This window comes from Hesperophylax consimilis, chromosome 10 (genome assembly GCF_061612785.1).
Source record: "Hesperophylax consimilis isolate HC1 chromosome 10, BYU_Hcon_1.0, whole genome shotgun sequence".
In the NCBI taxonomy this organism is placed as follows: Eukaryota; Metazoa; Arthropoda; class Insecta; order Trichoptera; family Limnephilidae; genus Hesperophylax; species Hesperophylax consimilis.
Window position 1 is genome coordinate 29108299 of NC_142845.1, and position 24461 is coordinate 29132759.

The 24461-nt window shown below is 34.1% G+C and overlaps 2 protein-coding genes across 2 annotated transcripts in view; one reads left to right on the top strand and one right to left on the bottom strand.

The window, feature by feature from the left end:
* LOC149420584 (uncharacterized) overlaps nt 1-24461 on the top strand; it is a 298862-nt gene that overhangs the window by 158413 nt on the left and 115988 nt on the right. The window lies entirely within an intron of this gene.
* On the bottom strand, nt 3083-6527 carry LOC149420585 (uncharacterized). Its single transcript, XM_089636388.1, has 6 exons — nt 6481-6527; nt 5793-5909; nt 5549-5710; nt 5062-5330; nt 3434-3591; nt 3083-3088 (listed from the first exon to the last, which is right to left on the bottom strand). Exons 1-6 carry the CDS (start codon nt 6483-6485, stop codon nt 3083-3085), a joined length of 717 nt encoding a protein of 238 aa, XP_089492514.1. The 5' UTR covers nt 6486-6527.

Here is a 24461-nt window from a genome sequence, read left to right on the forward strand (position 1 = left end):
ATTGGTGTAAAATTAATTGTTTGAAACCAAATGTCGATGAACCCAAAATTATGTCCTTCTATAGATCAAAAAAACCGATTGTCTTCGAATACAAACTTAATAATATTTGCTTAACAACTGTTACATCTATTAAAGACCTTGGTGTCTCTCTTGATAGCAAGCTTTCTTTTCGGGATCACATAACTGCAATCGTTAATAAATCCCTCAAACTACTTGGTTTCATCACTAGAATCACTTCGGACTTCAAAAACGTAAATACCCTTAGAACTCTTTACTGCTCCTTGGTTCGCCCCCATCTTGAATATGCTTGTGTTATTTGGTCTCCTTTTTATACTGTCCACAATCGACGCATTGGATCGGTTCAACATCGGTTCTTAAGAGGGATTGCTAGGAGGCTAGGTTTAGAAAAAGGCAAATACTCATATGATGAAATTGAACTAACTCTAAACCTCCCTCCTTTGGAAGTCTCCTCCTCTCGTCGGGAAAGAAATGACCTCATTTGCTTCTTAAAAATTATAAATGGTATTATTGATTCACCTACTCTACTGCAACTCATTCCCTTCAATATCCCCTCACAAAGACTCAGAAATAATGAACTGCTCTTCTTCAACCATCATTCGACAAATTATGGATATTATTCACCATTGTCCAGAATGTGTAGACTGGTCAACTCAAGTCCAAACCTTAACTTTTTTGGGATAAGTCTGAATGATTTTTGCCAGTCGCTAAACAAGTGATGGAATATTATAAGTGTCCTGTGGTCCTGACCCACGGCGTATTCTTGACTTGATTCGACTTGTCACTTTATTTTCTTACATTATATCTACCATATGTCTTTGCTTTCATGTACCTTTGTCTACTCCTGTATTTTTCATTTTAATTTATTCGTGTTATTATTTTGTAATTTGGACGATGTCCGTTAATAAATAAATAAATAAGGTTCCAAGCTGTTAATTGATACCTCCCTAATTGAGAATAACTCGTGTTTATGGAGGGAGTGTCGTTTTAAGTTTTTAACATTAATTTATGTTCATTAAGCCATGTTTGGTGACCAGAATGGAATAGCCAGGACCCAATATTGGTTTCCTCATCTCCAACCCCTTCCTACTACCTTCAGCTTCACAACATATCCCAATTGGATGCTATAATCTCACTGGCTTCAGACGGTTGGGAGCGATTAGGACTGTTGTGCAATATTCATATGAATAAATCCCGCTATCAGCATTTAATGATTCACAACATTTCAGCCAGTCTTCACAAAACATTAAATTCAAAACTGTGTGGAAGTGTAAATCATTTTCAACGTTTAGCTGAGGTTAACTCAAATGCATCACCAAAAATAACGCTAAGCTAGGTTGTGCATTGTGCAACGTGGTTTGGGGTAATGTACAGTTAAACTGTCACCGAGTTGAGGTGACTGGTCAATTTATATCTATAACTAATCGAGATGTACCCAGCGTTGCTGGACGTTATCCTTAGTAGATAGACATATACCACCATTTACTTTTCTGTTGGCCTTTTTAAGATATACATACAATTCCGTCCTGCATTATTTTGATGTATCTCATAAGGTTAAGCCATCGTTAGCAATGGAAGCGTACGAAACTATTTTTTTACGACTTGATTACAAAACATCGAATTTTCTCTACTATCTATAAGTGTAATATGCATGTATTAAAACTGTATATTTAGGTATTTAATTTTATTTATGTACTATTTATTTACTTATTTTTGGAAATGTTATTGTAGGATTGAAATGATCTTTATGAGTTTGTAACAATGAGTTCTTTTTGAATATATTATTTAGACTAACCACTCGAACGATCGCGCGTCAAAAAACTTTTTTCTCCGATTGCTCGCGGTTTTTTGGCGACGAATTTGAATATTTTCCGCCAACATTAAAAAAATCAAACCTCCGAATTTTAATACGGAGACATAAAACTGATTGTAGTGCTATACAGCCAATGAATTCACCTATATTTTTATAATTATTCTATATTTTTAGAATTGATAGATAAATTATTAAAAAATCTTAAACTTTATGAATGCGCGAAATTAGCGTTTTTGTGATTTGAAATTGCCGCCAGTGGCAGTTTTAAATATCTTTATAGAATATTTTCTACGTTTTTATGTTCTCTATGGCCTGTTTGATAACCACAGATGCAAGAATATAATGGGAAAATAATTTTTTGTACGTTATGCTCTCTTCAAAAGTTTGGTTAGAAAATATTTTTTTAAAATTTGAGTGCGTGACGTGTCAAAATTGAAATCACTGTATTATACTATATAATAAATTTACCACAAAAACTGGTATTACGTTAGGAAGATACATTAACTGTCTACAATTATTAATAAGCATAGTCGCCGTGTTGGCTTTATTTTATTCATTTGATGAATTATACAGAGAGCCTATTTCACGATGTCAAAATCATGGTGCTACTTTTTAAATAATTGTAAATTAGAACTGGAGATTTGTAACCATGTTTTTATATAACGTGCAAAACGAGGAAATAAGGCTTAAAATGAGATATACATCATAGATATAAACATTGCCAATATTTCAGGGGGATACTTTGAAAGTTGATGAAATTCACCAATATTTGACGAAAAATCACTACTGACAGCTACCTTAAGGTCAATCTACATAGGGTATATCGGAATATGTAAAATGATGATAAATTTGTATATATATATCAAACCTTTGTATGACCGTAGAATGGCAAATAAAATCATAGTGATAATTTTATATCTAAACGCAAAGGTATCGAAAAAAAAATGGATGAGGGGAAAATAATTGATGGAACCAATAATTGATTTATTTATTAAGCCCTAATATCCTTTTAAATCAATATTACAGTTGTATGGTTACAATGAAAGAGCAGTATTTTGATTTAAACATTGTTTACACACTTTGTCATAATAAAAATGTATTCAGTTTATTGGTTTATTCATAATTTAAGAAAATCAATACATAATAATATCATTGTGCCTCGCTATAGAGTGAGATTCTGAGTATCGCTCTGGTGAGGGACCACCATTCAGAATTGAACATTGCTTGAATTGGCTTAGTTATGTTTAGTGACTAGATCTGGAAAAGACTAATACCTTGATACATTAAAATTGCCAAGAATACATACATTTCCTCTTTATTCGTGGGAGCCCATTTATTGGTACGCGCATGACGCTTAAATTGTTTTTTCGCAATCCATTGATCTGCATACCTGTTGGTCTCTCTCGCGATCAGTTCAACGAAATCTGCATCAAAGATTTTAAGAAAGGCATCCACAGGTTTGCCCATTTCGTCGGTATTGAAAGTTGGTCCCGGCGTGCCTGTGAAAGTCTCCCTTATCCCAGTAAAACGTAAGATATCATTAGACCAATCGAAAGAGTAACCTTCAGGCGGCAGAATCAAACGCATTGCCTCACTATCTACCTGGTCTTGTCTACTAAAGTCTATGGCCATAGCGGAGTTAGGTGAAACGTTGATAATATTATGATAAGGTATTGGCGGCATGCAGAAGGTATCCTCATCGCTCTCTTCGTGGTCGACGTCACTCGCTTCGTCATCCTCGTCGCTCGATCTGTCCATTTCTGAAACAACAGAAAACCCAAATTAATTTAATGTGTCTATATTACGATAACCCACTGCCTCTGGTACGGCTTATGACTCGCAATACGATGGTCGCGGGATCAAATCAAATAAATTATATTTGAATAATTAGTGTTATTTTCACACAAAATTCATTTAAAATAATATATATTATATTTGCGGCACGTTCCAGAGTGGAAGATACCCATAGTATCGCCCTGGTGTAAGACCCCATTCAGAATTGAAACGTTGCTTGAAATGGCTTTTGACGGCCGGCATAGTCCAGTGGTAACGCATTGGACTGCCATTCCGAAGGTCGCCGGTTCGAACCCGGCGTGCGCAAATAAATTTTATTTGATTGATTTGTGTTATTTCACAATTAATTAATTAAAATAATAATTAAAATAATATATAGTATATTTGCGGCACGTTCCAGAGTGGAAGATACTACCAGTATCGCCCTGGTGTAAGACCACCATTCAGAATTGAAACGTTGCTCCAAATGGCTTTAGCCGTGTTTAGTGACTAGATCTGAATAGCCAGGTACTTCCCCATCTTCCTCTTTCCCTTCCCCACTTACCTTCAGCCTCACAACATCCCCCAATTGGGGATGCCATAGTCTCACTGGCTCCAGCTGAGGCTCTTGTGAGGTATTCATATAAAAAAAAATATAAAAAGTTAATCAAATACTTGAGGCGGGCAATGTCAGGAGTCAGAATAGCACAGTCAGGTAGGTATGGAATGAAGAAAAGAGTGTGTGTGCCAAGATCGAGTTGCATGGTGGTTCATCCTCTCTGCCTACCGAAATGGCGTGAAGGTAAGTTAGTTAGTTTTATAACTCACGGTTTCCAAGTACAGACTCTTCTAGTACAGCTGCCTCGTCCACGTTACTTTTTCTGCCCATGTCTGACTCTGAAATAAAAGAAAACACAAATTTACAGTAGAATTTGGATATAATGACTTTGCATTTAACGGTCTACTGTTTTAAGTGACGATAATGTAAACTCTAGTAAGGTTTCATAGCTTTTAGTAGGAAAACGTATCCGTTTAAAGTGACCAACTACGTAAAGCGACCTATTTTAATGATAATTTGTCCGGTTACAAAACCCACCTACCAATACAGCCTCGCAACACAATGAGTCCCGTGAAGCGAAAGTGTTTTTTCAATTTAAGAAAAAAATGCTGTATTACACCGTTTAGAAGCCGGTGAATCAAATGTAATCCTCGCAAAGAAGTTCGGCATGTCTTATTTCTCACTCTGCAATACCCGTTACAGAAAAAAGATGTGTAATGATGCATCCACGACATAACAACAATACATTTTGTATGTTTGTTATGTGGAATTTTTAAGTACTATGCTTATTTCCTGCCAATATACCAACAGTGAAACTGTGCTAGGGATATCAATATAAAATATAGATAATTGATTTTATATTGAGCCCCTGGTATGACATTTCAAAAAATAAACTCACCGTTCCCAAACGCCGACAATTCTTCGTAGAATGGTACGTCCACCCACAGCTCGCTGTGATAGCCGGCTTCCGGAGAGAAGAGTTCCCCACTCCGCGATGTCCCAGGTAACGGCTCGGGAGATGCTGCACGGATAGGCATAATTGGTGCATTGGGAGCCGTTGATTGGGTCTGTGCGGGAGTGGACATCCACGGTGGTGGTACGGGTCGTGGCAACGGTGAAGGCGTCCCTTGTGAAAAGGGACACGTTGTTCTCTCCGGAGATGGAATTCTGAAAACATTTACATAAATCATAGAAAATTGTTCTCATTCACGTGTGAAACAGTAAGTACAGTATGTAAATAAACAATAAAATAAGAACTCTGTAAAATATGCACTGAATGTGCCAAATGCACAGAGCGCTGAACTTACCAACTCTCACTGTAAGAGTGGAACGCTGTCAGGAAAAAACAATAATATTGTACCAAGCATCTAAATACGATTACTTACTTTTGTTTAGTTTTTCTTGGAGGTGCGGTAGGGAGCAAAATGCGCGCCGCCTGCTTCTTGAATTTTCGGCTTTCCAGCTCTAGCCGGATGGAAGCAGGCAGGGCCCTAACAGCCTTTAGGGCCTTGACGCGATCTTCTCGCACCAGTAGCAAAGCAGGGTCGCTGTTTAAATAAATACAAATATATGATGAGTTCAACGGCCACAGCAAAGTACTTTCATAAAAAAACATTAAAAAATACTAACACTCCAGACGAGGCTGCAATTGCAGCTCTGCGTTGACGTCCACGTGCAGGTAGTCCGGCACCAGCTCGTACCCCACGTCTCCCTTTTCCTCTGCCTCCTCTTGCAGTCAGCACCGCTCTATAAATTTTAAATTGAAAACACTTAATGTAAGTACTTAAATGTTTAAATTTTGTTAAATATTGCACTAATATAAAATTTGAAAATAATTATTGGGTTGTGGAGTGATCCCTTTCCCTGGACGACAGCTGTTTCTGCACAAATTTGGTAAAAGTAAACAAATTAATTAATTATACAACTAAATTACTAAATTTTTATTGTGTGACGAAGGCTTTACACCATTTTACATGTGAAAAAGAGTCAACTTTTTGACATATGACTTAAAATAATTGGTTAGCAAATATCTGTATTAATAATGAACCAATTCAAATAAAACTTATATATATCTCTTTGTTTTGAATCACTGTGATGGAATATCTATATTTCAAATGCGCGAGTGCAGTATTTAAGACATTATTGTAAATCAAAAACAGATGACGTCTTCAGTTGACGTAATCTTACACAAAAACTTCAACCAAAACAATATAATACAAACAAACGAATTAAAAACGCATTTCAAAGATAGATAAGTCAATCATGATTACACAGATATATAATTATGCGTTAAAAACCCAATAAATTAATTACTTACGGCATTTTAGGAAGAGTCCAAAATTTCGTGAATGTTGAAAATTTATAATTTTGTTTTTGACAGGACGCCATAAAAAAACCGCGAAAACTCGTTAAATAACACTTCAAAGACAACGGATAAGTTCATAGACAAAGAGAATATATTATCAGCTATTCGATAAAACAAGTAGCTGGCCATGGAAACGTTTTAAATAATTACAATAAATATTTTACGAATGGTAGAAAAATCGGTCCATTTTTGGACCGATATCAATCGCAGAAAAATAAAAGTGGTCGATTTTTCGACCGAAATCGTTCCAGTGGCTGAACCCTAAAATAGTTAAATAACTGTGTTGTTGGAAATAAAGATGGTTTACGTAGGATGACTTTTAGAATCAACCTCTATGCCTTTTCTACGTGTAAGAGGTTAGTTTTGTTTTAATTTTGTGATTGCATATAGAGTTTTCACTTTTTTCCGTGCAGCTATTCAGGAATATTGCCTTTAGAATAGACTATGTATTGGAGCAGTGTTTCTGCCTTTCCATTTGCCCGCTGTGTTAACCTCATATGAGAGTTTTTAGATGGATATGGAAAAAAAAGACAAATATGATGGAAATGAAAAAGTGTAGTTTATTCATGGATATGTGAAAGTTGCTGTGTTGGGCGATGGGGGCATGAGGGAAACCAGGAAATCATTTCAAAGTCTAGAATTGACTGACAGAACCTTTTCACAGAGAAATAAATAATATTTTGATTAAAAATACCTACCCTACCTACTCGATAAAAAGTGGTAAGATACTCTCAGTATTGCCTTAAAAACCACAGATCAGTATCTAAACTTGGTTGAAATGTATTTATTTTATAAAAATAAAATAAAACACATTGTGCACTATTGTTTTTGTACAATTATCGTCATTAATATACAGGGCGTCCCAAAATTTTAACTTTAGTGAAAAGTCGTCAGATTTCGAGATATTGGCACATTATGAATGTCGTGAAAATCAACACCTCAGAAAAGTTTTTCGAGTGGTACAGCCCCAAAAATGCATATTCTAAACTCGAGTAAAAAGTCGAAAACTGACGAGTTTTTACTAAAGTCATAATATTATGATATTCTAGTCTGTCATGAGTTTGCTTATCAGCCATCCAATTCGGGAGATTATTTTATAGGTACTAATTATTTTTTTAATATGAATATTGATGTATTTACCTTACTTTCTCTTTGTAAACTCTTTCCCCTCCCACCCCCAATTGGAGTGCACTCATCTCACTGACTCCAGGCAGTTAGGCTCTTGTGTGGTATTCATTTAACAATATTATGAATAAAATAAAACACTTAATTGACAAGATAAAATATGTAAAATTTGAAAACCATTATTGATATTGACATGATGATTTTTACAATATTTTTATAAAGCTCTGAAGGTTCTTTCTTTGACTCATTCAATTATTAATGAATTTTACAAAAGTCAAACGCAATAATAAAAGAGAAACACATTTATACGAAAATATACGACAGGTATCAAAAAAACAGCTGAGAGCTGAAGATTGAACGTATTTTAAAATACTTTCTTCCATTTTATTTATTTACTACACCCCTTCCACACTCTTTTATCAAAATTATTTTCCAAAAATGCAATTGAAAAAATACAGTGTGTGGCAAGCCTACGCACGACGGAAGTGAAACTTTTATTATTTTTCTCTCTCTCTCTCTTTTCATTTCATTCTCTCTTTTTTTCTGTCTATTGACATATTTATAAGTAGCATATGATAAAAAAAATTAAAAGTTATAAAAATATGGGATTCGAACCCGGGTCCTGCATAACGAGTGTCGAACGTTCTGCCTCTAGACCGCGGTTATTACGTATTCGACCAAAATATCATATAGCCAAAATATCTAAAAGTCGCAGCACGAGAGCATTTTATCACTTTAAAAAAAATTTTTATTAAAAAAATCACAAAAAAAAAAAAATAGTTAAAGCGGGGATCGAACCTCGGTTCTTCACGACGACAATCGGGCGCTCTGCCTTTAGACCGCGAAGCTGAGTTTGGAGAGTGACCTAAAGTAGGTATATAAAATTGGCTAGGCTCCTATAGCGAAATGATCACGGTTTTTCATGACGGTCATGAGTTGGTTTTACTCCGGTCCTCGAAATTGCATAACGCGCGTAAAGAAGTTACACTTCAAAAAATTCGACAAAGATAATGGGGTATTATCAAAGTTTTTTGAAAGTTTTATCTTAACTAACCATCGATCAGTTTCACTGAAGGGGTATGCAGATACAAAACACCGCCACACAACTCTGTCGTGGTACAAATTCCGTGTTCATTCACATTCATACTTGTAATACAGTTTAATAAATATTTAAAACTATCATATCTCATTACAGAGGTAAAGTTGTGAGCTGAAAATAGTTAAGCTGACCATACTAAAAAATCTGTGATAATTTCGGTTCCATGATAACTCAACACGGTGACAATTCAACACACCTTTAAAAGGTGATATAAAGTCATTAGAAACGATGAAAATTTTTTATTTAAACCTAACTTAACCTACATAACTCAGTTAATATTTTTTTTGTTTCATCACTTTCCATGACTTTTTAAAGATGTGATGAATTATCATTTTGATTGAATTATCATTTTGATCCGGTCATCGATAATTTCATCCCGCCAAGTCTCACAGGTTTTTATTTTTATGATTAAGATTGTTAAAAGATATCTTGACTCTTTTTAAAAGATATGGTAACCCCAAACTCTGTCTTTTATGTGGGAGCAACTGGTTTTGATTAGGTATCTGCTTACAATTTTCAGCACAATAAGATAAATCTAATAGTCAAATCTATTCAAATATAATACATATCAATCGTCTTCTTTTGCCCACCCATTTTTTCAGCCGAAATGTAATTCAATGGGATTTTATATGCCAAAACCTTTGACGATATTTAATAAACTAATTTGTCACTTTGCAAAATGTTAAAATACACTAACTAACTAACCAACCATCACTCTGCAGGGGTAGGCAGAGAGGACGGACCGTCAAACAAGCCGGTATTGCCACACACTTGTTGCCTTATTCACATTCATACATCGTCTCATACATACTCTTCTATTATTCGGGAGAACTGGTGGGCACTTTGGCCAACACGTACCATGTGCGAGCACTGATCAATTCAGCTATGCTATGTCACTAATTAAATAAACATCACGCTGATTTTCCGAGATTGGTAAGATATTCTGATCTAAGGGAGGGGTAGGCAGAGAGGTTAGACCGCCAAGCATCTAGGTCTTGGTACACATTTCTTGCTTAATTCATATTCATAATTACCTTTCTGTTATTCTAAATATTGAAGGTGACACGTTTTCTTCGGGCGTCCCCGACTTCTGCTACCATTCACATTTGCGTCATAGATTTTCCTTAAACTCCTTTCATCGTTCATTCGCTCTACATGCCCAAACCATCTAAGCTTCCCTTTACGATTTACGATTACATCAGCCACGCATTATTTGCGGATCTCAATATTTCTCACACGATCATACATGGTTTTACCATACATACGCCTCAAGGATATCATTTCTACATCATTCAGTCTAAAAAAAGTTAAAATACAGAATTTTTGGTTTTACGCTCCGCTGTGATTTTATATAGATTATAAGAACTGAATATACCTAACGAGCTATTCAAAATTATACAAAAAGTATTAAAAGCATGACGTAATGTAAAACTGATAATCTAAATAAGATAATATATTTGTAATACAAGCAAGAGTAACATAAAATAAAATAGAATCTAAAAACAAACTATAAGACAAATGACTAAAACTACACTACTTATGTTACTATAATTTGTAGGATTCCGCAGAGTATGGTATAGATTACGCTTTATTCTATAAACATAACAAACAACCAGAGATGTGCAAAATAGGTACCCAAAACCATTTGAAATGCAAAATGGAAATGGATCAAAACTTTTCCATTTGAAAATGCAAAATGCAAAATGGTTTTTAGAAAAGCATTTCAAATGCAAAATGCAAAATACCTATTTTCAAAATGCATTGAAAATGCAAAATGGTTTCTCAGGTCAAACAATTAAAATAATTATAGAATTTTTAAACAATTTTGTTATTTAATAATGGACATCAATGTAGAACAAACATATTACATGATGCAAAATGGTTTTTAGAAAAGCATTTTTTTTATTTTTATTTTATTTTTATTTTTATATTTACTCCACACAGGAGGCCCTGAAGAAAATAATATCCCTCAGGGCCTATGTCATCTTTGGGGATGCTGTGTGGAGGGTCTTTTTGTGGAGAGGAAGGAGTGAACATGGATGGGTCTTGAAGAGTCCCATGTTGTAGGAGGGAGGAAACACCGAGGCCGGCAGTTCGTTCCACAGCCGAGCTGTTGAACTTAAGAACGAATCGTAGAAGCGACCCGTTCTCATGTGACAAATGTCAACCGTGTACAAATGTTGGGCGCGCGTTTGGCGTGTATCCCGACTACGCACCGGTGCCGAAGGGATCAATGACGCTAGTTCCTCAGATCATCTTCAATTGTAATACCGATAGAACAAGGACAGCATACCTACCTGACGCCTGTGCTCTAAAGATTGCAGTCCGTTTGTTAAGATTGGGGAATCTATCAAACGGACCGCCCGTTTCTGCACAGAGTCAAGGGTTTTTTTAAATTATTTTTGTTATTTTTTTTGTTATTTTGGGGCTCCAGACCAGAGATGGCTGCCAAATTCGACAGTAGGGCGCACTTGCGATTTGTACAGGGTGAGCAGTTGTGTACTATTAAAGTATCTGCGGGCCCTGTACAGTACGCCCAGCTTCTGAGAGGCCAACTTTACTCCAAAATACCCATTTTGCATTTTCATTTGAAATGGATTTATTTGAAATAAAGTACATCTCTGCAAACAACAAATACACTGACTACTCAATAAAGACTGTGATACCACCACATCTTTCATTCGTTTACTTACCCAACTTCACCCAACCTACCACCCCCATACTTGTTGCCCATTTTATTGGTTAGTGAGTGTTTCTGATAGTTAACGCAATAAGCGAAAAAAATGCTTTTGCAATTATGGAGGACTAGCAGAGGATTAAACTCGCGGCAACTGGGTGGGAACCAGATGCTTTGGATCGCTCCACCATCTAAACAATTGTTTCCCAACGTCATGTTTCGAAAGGTGTTAATAATACGCCGATGAAGTTTACCAGTCTCATTACTAATCTGCAAGAAGCAATGTAATTACGAGCTGAATTCCACGAGTTCCGTGCAATTACGCAAATTGGCCAATACGTAACGAGTAAAGTAGATTAGGTGAATCGTAATTATTTTCGAAACCTTTACTATAGCTTGAATTAATAATGGAGGATCACGCTAGAGCTGATCACAGGGCCTAATTATATTGTACCACATGGAACAGAGCTTACGAGAATAGACTATTTAGAATGGTGTAATCAAGGAATACTAGAATAAAAAAATCATTCTGAAAGTATCATCACTGTTAGAATTGTTGGATTATTATCAATATAACTTTTATCAACATTAACCTCTTTTTGCACAGGTCCTGTAAACCACTTCTTTGAGATCGTGAGCATTTAATTTTTTGATGGAGGCGTGTATCAAAACATTATAAGCATATTAAATATGTCTCGCACAGTCTATCGCGCGACATGCGAAACGGGTAGTTGTGCACAGTTCCCATGATAGCTGGTCCATTGAACACTGTTAACAATTTGTATGCGATAAACGAATTATAGGCTGAGTTCATAGCATTATGGTGTCGACTCCGGTGTTGGACCAGCTGTGAACCAGTGTTCGCAAAAACAATTATTACGCCATAGATATTTCGTTGTGTCTAACTTCATTTATACTATTTTTTTAATAAATATAAACTCAAGATTAGACGTAAAAATGAATATAATTGGATACGGTTCAAGTGAGTTATTAATATAATAAATTGTGCATAAAAATGCGATTAAAGCCTCTCCCGTCGTAACGACAATGCGTGTTTTATTTTCTTCCCTTTTTGTAACAAGCACAGAAAATGACAACCTCACTGGGACCTTCCGTGCTGAAGATTTAAAATTTTGGTAGCATGGATAATATGAAATTATTATAAATATATTATGTACTGTTTTTTCTGAAGTAATCTTATATCTTCCATATATCTATCTATCTATCTTTATAAATAAAAATCGAAATTATCGTTTATTAAAAACTCTGGAAGATCTTCATCGATTGCTTTGAAATTTTTAAATACGCCTTTGTTTTTATATGCCTATATGTGACAGGAAAACACCAGAGGCGGCCCGTGACTGAATTTGAAAGCAGTTCTTTGCACTAAAAATTGTAACATGTAATACAGATAAATTAACCCCTCAAGTTAATATGTTCGCTTTGTTAACATGGTCTCATAAAAATCTTCGTATCTCCCTTATCGGCATGGTGAGAAATATGATAATAAAATGTTATAGAAAGAGAAAACCTCACGCTTTATATTAAAATATAGAAGTTAACCACAGAAAAATTAAAATATGCACCTCTATGAAACCAAAGGTTCCAAACAATATTTTTTTTAAATTATGAGACGTAATATAAGCCATTTTGTAAATAATTTTTTTCATATGAAACGACAAAATTGCGGCATCCTTGCAATTATTACTCAGAAGGCAATAAAGTCGGTCTTTGAAGCTGAGGGCAGTAAAATTTAGGTACTTCAAAGTAAAACGAACCATTCTTTCTGGAAAGAACAGCGTATTTCATCGCCTTTCAAGAACAGTTTTTAGTTAACGAATAAGTTCGAAAATATCCAATCTATTTGGATTTTACCGCAAAGCGGAAATACTCCGACTTTCTGACAGGATATGCCATGCATAAGGCATGAGGGTTAAATGATAACGGGAGCTGCATGCCTGTAACTCCCATTTTTTCAGAAAAAAGTGCCATTTCCGTCACTCCACGATAAATGGACTTCGAAAATTACACAACAAACTAACGATCACATCAACAAAGCCATGACAATGTCGATTGAAGTTATTTTTTTTTAATATCCGGCTTACATTTTTTGCCTTAAACTCATAAACATATATTTTTAACAACGGTTTTGGCCGGTCATTATTTTAAAAACAATTGAATCGCGAGAATTTGATTACAATTCATTTTTGAACTAGTTTTTTAACAGAGAAAATCACGCGAAAACCGGGAACAGTCAATACAGAATTAATACCATCAAGTTTGTATCTAGATTTGTATCGCTCTAACACAGAGGTTCCTAAACTTTTTTGCCTTGTAGACCACTTGCCAATTTTATTTTTCCGTAAAATTCAATATTCTGCCTGCCGAATATTGAATTTTCCTAAAACTATTAACGTCCCATGTGATAATCATTTATTTTTTTCGTAAAAAGATTCCCTTCCCTTGCCTGTCCAACAACCGGGTGGCGATATAGTTCCTCTGTCTTTACAATGTGCAGACAGGGGCGCCCTTGTGAGGTATTACACCTAATGAAAATGAAGCAGGATAAGCAACGTGAATTCCTTTCTGTAGCTGGCCCTACAGAACTGCCCCTTAAGTTCTTTGTCAGTGCTTATTCCGGTCAGTTCTTCTTGTCAGATGATATCCGATTCTTTAACGTTCTATTTTCATAGTCAAAATGTCCTCACAATTTTGAAGTCTGTGTGAAGTGCATTTTAATGTTGAACGTCATTATTACCCTGGAAGTTTTTCAAAAACATGTTGGGGAATCAGGAAAATTCGCGGCTTACAATGTGCAATGTTTTGCTTGAATATATTAATTCTGACGAGAAAAGGAACTTACACTCTATTTATATACTTCAATTAACAACTTTACGAAACAGAAAAATACAAATATAAAATAAGTAATTTCTCAGTCTATTATATTTGTTTCTTCATATGAAGCATAAAAAAAGCATAAAAAACCTCCCACCAGATATCAAACCAGCTTTTTACACTAACAATAGTATAGGTAAATTTTTGATGAACGTTAAGGACAAAGAACATCGGTTAAATCACTCAAGTATTTACTCACTGCAATGTAGTGACTGTCCCGCGTTTTACATAGGCAAAACAGCGCGTAATATCAACACACGAGTCAAAGAACACCTAAGATGCTTAAACAGTAATGGGTTCTCCGAATTTGCAAATCATCTCATAGCAACCAACCATACGTTTCACAAAAATACTGGCGTCAGTCTATTGCATAAAAACGGAATAGGTCTTAGGTTGGATAACTTAGAGGCGTTAGAGTTCCTGTGGAACATTTAAGATGTTTAAATAACAATAATTTTTCAGAGTTTGCCAATCATCTCATTTCCACCGATCATACTTTTAGTAAAGACACAGGGGTTAAAATTCGTAGTAATAAAGGCAAAAAATTAGATAATTTAGAAGCACTTGAAATCAGAAAATCCCTCAATAATAACTCCAGTATAATAAATAACCAAATTAATCTCTCTTATAGTCCTATTCTAGACATATTTCAAGTTAACCGCTCTGTTCTTCCTGGAATTCCCGTAATTACTCCTTACACTTTGTCCACCCCTCCCTCAAACACTTAACATAATATTTTGTGTAGTAGATCAGTTTTTAATATTCTCCTGACGAAGGAAGGGTTCTTCCGAAACCGGTAGAGTGAAAATAAAACAATAGTGGTCAAAAACAAATTTATGTGTTTTTATTGTATATTATATTTGTGTTAGGTCTATTGTGTCATTTACGGAACTCCTAAATGTTGATGTCCCTCGCTCGTATGTACCCCAATTTGAATCTCGTGGACCCCCAAATTTTTTTCTCGCTGACATAGACCCCCAGCAAGCCGATATCGACCCCTGGGGGTCCATATAGACCACTTTGGGAACCTCTGCTCTAACATGTAACATTGTTAATTAGTTCCAAATCTGCTAATCCTAACTAATTAATTCCAAACGTTTGGTAACGTATTGTCAACGACGAAGGTTGCGTCTTCGTTTGCTTCATTTCACGGTTTCAGCCGCTATAGCTCGTGCCCATAGTGAAAGCACGTCATGTGACGTCACGTTTTCGGCATTTTGATATGTGCACGACGCGAGTCTAGTATGGAGTTGTTAAGGTTTATATGGTAAGGCGGGAATCCTTCATGAGTGGAGAGTGGTGCAAGTATTCTCTCGTTATTACTGTGCTATTATCCTTTTTTTCTTATTAATTATATTAAATATCATTTTACGGTGAATGTGCGGCAGGGCATTGCACAAAAGCATTAAGACAGAGACCGCCTCTGGTTTTTAAAAAACAGGGCCATCTGTTGGACGTAAAAGCAACACGTGCTAATGGTTCTCTATCTGCACAGACATACTGAGCCACAGCAACGCGTAGCGGGGTAGAGCTAGTTATAAATATATTAATTACGTACATGGTGTTTTTTTTAGTGTAGTTGAGTGGTTTTGGTTTCAGTCTGTATTTGGTGTTACTATATTATCTATTTCTTATCTCCCTATGTTTTGTATCCAGTTTTTTTTTAAAATTTAAATGTTATAATATAGTTGTGAGTTTTGAATGAGAGTGGGATTTTGTTGTAGAGTTTAGTACAAATGTTGTATTTGCAGTTGCTTGTTGTATATGTTTTCGACCCTAGTATATTTCTAATATTCGTGTTAGTTATTATTTCTTGAGTTTAGTATTTATGAATATAAAGGAGTATTGTTTTATAACAGAGTTGTTTTATTGACATGCTGTCAAGATTGTTGAAGATTTCGTAGGTGCTAATTCTTACAGTTGAACAATTCCTTACAGGAAACATATAGGATATAATATAAGGAATTGCACAAGATCGTATTTTAAAGATAAAGATAAAAATTGCACGAAAAGAATTTTTATAGATGGATCAATTTATCTATAACAATCACCGCTGCTTGTGTTTTGTTTTGACTCAACTTTTTTGTTTTTGTTTTAGGTGTTAAAACACGACTTATAAAGTGAAAATAGCTATTTACAGGGCCGGCCCTACGCAGGCGCGATTGGAGCAGTCCGTTCCGAGCGCCGAATTGCCAAGGCGCCAGGGCGCTGATAATATCTATCATCTAACAGTATTAAATTATCGCCCTTGAGATTATTTTTCATTAAAACGGCGCTACACAAAAATACAAAACATCCCAATATTATTGATTACAGTGTTCACATACCTACTACCTACTACCTACTACCTACTACCTACTACCTACTACCTACTACCTACTACCTACTACCTACTACCTACTACCTACTACCTACTACCTACTACCTACTACCTACTACCTACTACCTACTACCTACTACCTACTACCTACTACCTACTACCTACTACCTACTACCTACTACCTACTACCTACTACCTACTACCTACTACCTACTACCTACTACCTACTACCTACTACCTACTACCTACTACCTACTACCTACTACCTACTACCTACTACCTACTACCTACTACCTACTACCTACTACCTACTACCTACTACCCACTACTCACTACCCACTACCCACTACCCACTACCCACTACCCACTACCCACTACCCACTACTCACTACCCACTACCCACTACCCACTACCCACTACCCACTACCCACTACCCACTACCCACTACCCACTACCCACTACTCACTACCCACTACCCACTACCCACTACCCACTACTCACTACCCACTACCCACTACCACTACCCACTACCCACTACCCACTACCCACTACTCACTACCCACTACCCACTACCCACTACCCACTACCTACTACCAGCCAGGCGCCGTTTGGCTCAGGGCCGACACTGGCTATTTATAGCACTTATTAGTCCAATCGAGCGTTAGCAAGAGGCAAGTGACATCATAGCAGATATGTGTCGTACACAAAGAAGGTCAAATAGAACATAGATTATAATTTAATAGACTTTAACTAACACATAGAATAGGTTGCCAAACAGGGACAAAGCAAAGCTGATCAATTATGCGAAATTAGATGGAATATCAAGTAGGGGCTATGAAGGATGGAATATGAAGTTAGTCTAGCGGAATGCCTAGGTTAATGAATGTAAATGTTGGACGAAGCATGTACCAAGCCAGAGTTGTGAGGTGGTTCATCGTATCTCTATCTACCCCTGCAGTTTCTTATGGTTTGTTTGTCCCTCGTAACTTCTTCCCCCTTTATTAACACAACAAGATATTACAAAGAAGCACCAAGCAGTAGAGAAATAAGTTTTACTATCATAAACAGCTTTCTAAGTGTCTACATCTTTCGTTGTTTAATTCTTGAACCATGAGGCTTGTCTCTATTTGGTATATTGTGTTCTGAACAGTTTTGTCTCATTCTAGATTCCTTGGTGTTTTCTTGTACATCGTTTCAGGATAATTAAGCGAGTTTATCGAGAAACCAGCTGTAATTCTTAAGATTATGTTAGGGTGGGTATAAAAACGCGAGCCGTATTGCCGAGCTGAACCACAACTAGTGGGAAAGTTTCGAAACAATCACAAATGGTGCGAAACGCTGCTTGCGGTTGGAATGTTCCTTTCCCCTAATTCGGCACGCGCGTTTTTTCTCGTGTCTGTACTTAGCATTAGAAAAATCCAAAATATATTATTCTGCCTGTAACACCATTCTTCTAGTGGTTCTCTCCCATGGGGAGAAGTGTATTGCTCTTGAACCAAATCTATTCCAATATCGATATAAGTATTTTAGTTAGTGAAGAGAAATTCAAAGGGATTCAAATCCTATTTTTTATTTATTTTTATTTTTTTATTTATTTATTATAAATTTTTAAAGATACAAGTTTTATGCAGTCCCACAAAGCTGTCACACATGACGGCTTGTCTGTAGGTTCTACAAATAATATATATAAACATTTTTAATTTTTAATACATGTATGACACAAAATTATACAATAAACAATATCACAAAATAATATATATCAAAGTACCTACCTAAATACAAATTATTTAGGCAGGTACGTTGAGATGTTCAGGAATACATCAATAATAAAGTTCAGAGATACATTGATTCGTCGCTTATTAGCCAACGCTTAGTGTTTTTGGGGCAGGGTCTCTCATTATTCTGAGGTTTAAAAGAATTATTAAATTTATTGAAAATCTCTGGTATTAAATATTTAAGCGTTCGGCTTCCATACTTATTTGTTACTCTTGGAATAATGAGGCCCTTATTTTCAGTGAATCTTGTTGTGTGATTATGCACCGGTTGCTTTTTATATTTGCTATCTCCCTCATTATCCATTATAATAATGTACCAAAGAAGACCCTTTATTGGAAGTAGGCCCTCAGAACCATACAGTAGTTTTAGATTACTTCTTTGTCTGTAGATATTCGGTGGTACAATTTTTTTTATTATAGCAATTTGTAAGTTTTGTATATATTTAATATAAATATTGCTTGAGTGCCCCCAAGTTCGTATGCCATATCTGAGTATGGATTCGACCATAGAAAAATAAATTATTTTAAGAGTACAATGAGGCAAAACAAATTTCAGTTTATAAAAATTACTTGCAAAAGATCGGAGCTGGTTACAGATTTTAGCCACTTGTTTATCCCATTTAAATTTATTGTCTACTATTAGTCCCAGATAAGTATATTCGTTAGTAAAGTCAATTGTTTCACAGTGGCAAATATTTTCAATTTTTCTATGAATACATTCAGAATTATGAGCAATTATTTTGGGTATATTCCATATTCCCAGGCTTGGTGATTTTACATACATTCATTTTGTTTTTTTAACATTAATAATTAAACCAACATCATGAGCCCATTTAAGTAGCTCGTTAAAGTCACTTTGCAATTGTTGAATAGCTATGATAGGGTTTTCATTGGATACTACAAGTGCAGTATCGTCAGCAAAAATGAATCTAAAGGCCTTTTTAAAGAGTTTTGACATAACAATAACATATATAATGTACAATTTTGGACCTAAAATTGATCCTTGCGGTACTCCTGATTTAATATGTCTTCCTTTACTCATATCATTTAAAATCTTTACGTTCATTTTTCTATTAGTTAAGTAGTTTTTAAAAAATGAGAGGAGTTTACCCCGGATTCCAATGTTTTCAAGAACCTTAATTAATTGTATATGGCTGAGAGTGTCAAAAGCTTTTGAGTAGTCAATAAAAAGCACCAGTACATGTTTTTTAGAATTAAGTTGAGAATTTATAAAATCAGAAAATTTTTCCAGCAATTTATCACAACTTTTTTTTTTCTGGAACCCGTACTGGCATTCATCTATAATATTCAAATTATTCAAATATTTATCTAAATTTATCGAAATATATTTTTCTAAAATTGAAAGAATCTCTCCTCGTTGACGCAATCTTCGCCACTTTTCGCCACTTCACCGATTTTTTTTGTATGATTTGTTCTGCGTACATAATATTACCAAATCTCTTTGTTTTTTATGCAAATATTAAAAATATAGTTTCTTATAATATGTTAAATTCAGTTTGCATCATAAACTTTGTAATGTACATTTGTGTTATTTCCCAATTTTTTCACATTTAAAATAATAAATGGTATATTTGCGGCACGATCCAGAGTCAGTATCGTCCTGGTGTAAGAATTGAAATGTTGCTTGAAATAGCTTTAGCATTGCTTGGTGACCAGATCTAAATAGGTAATCCCCTACCCCCCTATTAGCCATTTCCCCACTACCTTCAGCCTTAAAACATACCCTAATTGGGGATGCCATAAAATCACAGGATCCAAACAAATGGAAGCAGTTGGGACTCTTGTGCGGTTTCACATAAAATAATAATAATATTAGAACGCGGAATAATTGCGTCAAACCAATTATTTTTATTTACCAACAAAGTTACTGCCTTGTAAATCGAGTATAAATTCACCTTCTCTAATCTCTAAATAGTATAAGTCGCTCTCCGCGTCTGTCGGTGCGCTTAATTCTTCTAAAATCCAAACCTTTACTCCAAATCATTCACCACCCCGAACAACGCCAGGTACATGTCACCTAATATAATAAATTCAATGAAGATTATTAAGGACGGGGTTGTTTCGAAGAATTTGAACAATTCATTAAATTTCAACGTTCATTTCGGGTTCTGTGTAAGTCCTATTCAAGTTCTGTTATTATATCATTATAAGCTGGTTGCTTAAAAGAACTGAAATAATAACAGAACTTGAAAATAATCTTTCACAGATCTTGAAAATTAACTTTGAAATCTGTAGAATTGTTCAAATTCTCCGAAACAACCTGTCCTAAAAATTTCATATACTAAATTTAATAAAGTTGAACAATATTTTCTAGCTGTGTGGAGAATTTTTTTATTGGATGTAAAAGAGCGTACGGTACCAAATGTAACTCAATAGTATTCTATGGTTTAATCATTTCACGAATGGAATATTGGGTGACTTGACAAAAGACTTTTTTTTAATGATTTTCGAATATTATCGTAAGGTGAAGCTAACACGTGCCATCATTTGTCGATAAGTGAAAATTCTTAAGGAATTGATATAATGAATATTTAAACAAATAATTTTCGCAATTTTTATTCTCATAGATTTTAACAATTTTCTTAAATATTATTTACAATAAAGACTTTCACATACTAATCAAAACAATACATTTTTTTGTTGATACATAAGTATAAGGATGTTGCATTTATTTATAAAATATTGTTTGGTAATGCTAGACACATTGAGTGCTTACCCGTGCTCAAGGCCACATTTTACAATTTTATAAGAAAAACTATGTATGAAAATAAAATGGACTGTATTGAAATTAAACGAACTTTAATGAAATATCAAGAAATAAAATAATATAATGTAATAAAAATAAAATAATAAAAGCAGCTATAAAAAAATAGGCAATATATGTATGTAATTATTAGTACGGTTGTGTTAATGTGCGTACTTTGTATATTTTTTATTCTTTTAAGATTTATTTAGCGATATCGCCTTTTTGTTCTTTAATCCATCTTTTAATTTTTTTTGTGAAATGTTTTTGTTTTTCTCATTTTTGTATCGAACGTAAGATTGTTGAATACTTTTATTACCTGGTATTAGGGTGTCTTTGTTCAAAGCTTGTACTTATTGACGGATTTTATTATATTTTGTGCGTACGCTCGTCCAATGATCTATTAATGTTAGTTTGTGGTTGTTGACATTGAGTTTTTTTTTACAAAAATATACTTTAGTATTGTTGTTATTTTTATATTAATATCTTATAATAATAATAATGATAAGTGTTTTATTATCTTTTTTGTAACAAATAGATAAAATGATTTCCTCACTGAAATCTCCCTTCCTGAGGATTTCATTTACATATGATTAATATTTATTAGTATGGATAATTATAAATATATTGAGTAGTGTTTTTTCTGAAAAAATTATAAATGTATTACAAGGTGTTTTTTTGTTCATTTGAGTGTTTTAGGTTTCAATCTGTATTTAGTGTCTGTATATAATATAGTAGTACATTTTGAATATTTGGTAAGTGTCAAGCATTCTATGATTTTAAAATATTACCTTTAAGATACTTTTCTGTATAATTTCCATACGATCGATAGCTGAGCTTGTTGCGAGCAATGAGAATTAACAAAATGATAATCATCATTAGATTAAAATAATTGAACAAAAACATAGAATTGTATAATGCGTAAAGGCATGCATATGTATAGTTAAATTCCCTAGTGAAATAAAAACATACTCTGAAAAATCACATTCAAAGAAATTTTTTATTTTTTAAGTAAAATACTTGCGCATAATAAAAAAGGCCTTTTAAAATGTAAATAGTTTCCTCCTTATGTGATTTTTAACAATTACTGTCAAAAACCAAAAATGTTTATAATAATAACCAAATGGGAATACCCATACACCCAATCATATTTCTGTGAATCTGGTATTTTTATTGTTTTAAACGTCAATTTTATCTTTAAATTTCCTTGCACATTCCCGTGAAAATTATGGAATATTATAATTCAAATTTTGTAAACGACGAACGAATTAATTTTCTGTTAACTTATTATATTATTACAGGTACCTACCTACTTTGTCGCATAGCTGAATTTTCATACATTCAGTTCCAATTTTGAAAATTACACTTATAAAAACAAATTCGAATACTAGAGTTCATCGAACCGGAGTTACAGACACAAAGCCGAAATTAGTATTTGACGATGTATTGTTTACATAGGTTTTTGAATTTTTTTTTTGTAAATGTTTGACAAAATACATAGTAAAATAAAGTAAGATAAAATTTACCTTAGCTTTGGGTATACTGACACGCCCGAAAAAAGTTTCTACCGGTTAATCTCTTCAGTGACTTCCAAAAAATATAATATATATAAAAGAATGTAATAATATATAATAATAACCAAATGGGAATACCCATACACCCAATCATATTTTTGTGAATCTGGTATATTTATTGTTTTAATTTTATTTATAAAATACCTTGCACAGTCCCGTGAAAATTATGGGATATTATAATTCAAATTTTGAAGAAGACGATTGAAATAATTTTCTGTTAACTTATTATATTATTACAGGTACCTACCTACCTACTTTGTCGCATAGCTGAATTTTCATACATTCAGTTCCAAACAAATTCGAATACTAGAGTTCATCGAGCCGGAGTTACAGACACAAAGCCGAAATTAGTATTTGACGATGTATTGTTTACATTGGTTTTTGAATTTTTTTTTTGGAAATGTTTGACAAAATACATAATACAATAAAGTGAGATAAAATTTTCCTTAGCTTTGGGCATACCTACTGACAAAAAATACATGTTGAGAACTCGAAAAAAAAAAGATAAAACATAATCTCAGTCTTTAAGATCTACCGTCCAAAAGTACTATGAAAAACAATACTGTTACTCGCTTTCACGTAAGAGTACCTACAATAAGCTCGATTTGAGATTATATGATCATTGCCACGTATAACGATGATCAAACGTTAGGAAGTTGTAGTTTTTAGTACTCCGTTGGTAATAAAGTTGATTGAATATGGAAAAAGTATTGTCGTAGGTACATTTCCAAGGTAAGTGTTGAATTTTTTTTTGTGTCTTATTCATTTCACAAGCTGTGGAGAGTAAAACTGGAATGGAAGCACTTACTCGAAGTGAAAAAATACTATGTAATATTAATTGGACTGCGGCGAAATATTTTATAACTTTCTTTCAACAATTTTTTCGGTTTTAAGTCAAAGCAATTAAAAAAACGCATTCCTTGTACTTAACAAGCAAGGCGCGTCGCCTAAGATTATAAATATATTAATGACACACTTATTCGATAGTTTGAACAATTATTATAAAACAAAAGGTAGATTAGTTGGCATTTTTGAGAGCTTTTGGTTCCTTAGAACAAACAATCTGCTAGCTAGGAACTAATATCGTTCCAACAAGGCATAATAACATAATCAAAAACATATAAACACAACAAACAACTCCGATTACAACACTCGGGAAAAAAGCTTTAAAGTATGGTACTACACTCTATAATAAAATCCCACTCACATTTAAAAATGACAATAACGTTAAAACGTTTAAAACTCAAATAAAAAGCTGAATAAAAAAACATAGAGAGATCAGAAGTAAAATACATACTGACAAATACAGACTTAAACAGAAACCACTTAGTATTATATTTCTATTCAGTAACTTAATTTATTATTCATAGATTATACCCAAATTTGAAAGTGTAAATGAAATCCTCAGCATGGGAGATCCCAGTGAGGATATCATTATCTATACTTTAACAAAAACAGAAGATAATAAAATATTTATTTTAATATTATCGTTATTAGAAAAAATTATATATATTATATAATATATCGACCATTATCTTACATTCATCAGGGCTGGCCTTCACTGTAACATGGAAAACTTAAATTGTTTGTAATAGAATAGAACAGTTTCTAATAGAAGAAAAACTAAATATGTATGAGTGTTATAAAAATATGGCATAATATACTATATTTTAAGTTGTGCATAAGCTGCTTCACTAGGCGAAC

What these genes read in the sequence shown, in the direction of transcription:
- LOC149420585 (XM_089636388.1), bottom strand. An exon ending in ATTGCAGCCTCGTCTGGAGT is followed by an intron (nt 5,711 to 5,792) that starts GTTAGTATTTTT and finishes TTATTTAAACAG; the next exon opens with CGACCCTGCTTTGCTACTGG. An exon ending in ATTGTCGGCGTTTGGGAACG is followed by an intron (nt 3,592 to 5,061) that starts GTGAGTTTATTT and finishes CTGTTGTTTCAG; the next exon opens with AAATGGACAGATCGAGCGAC.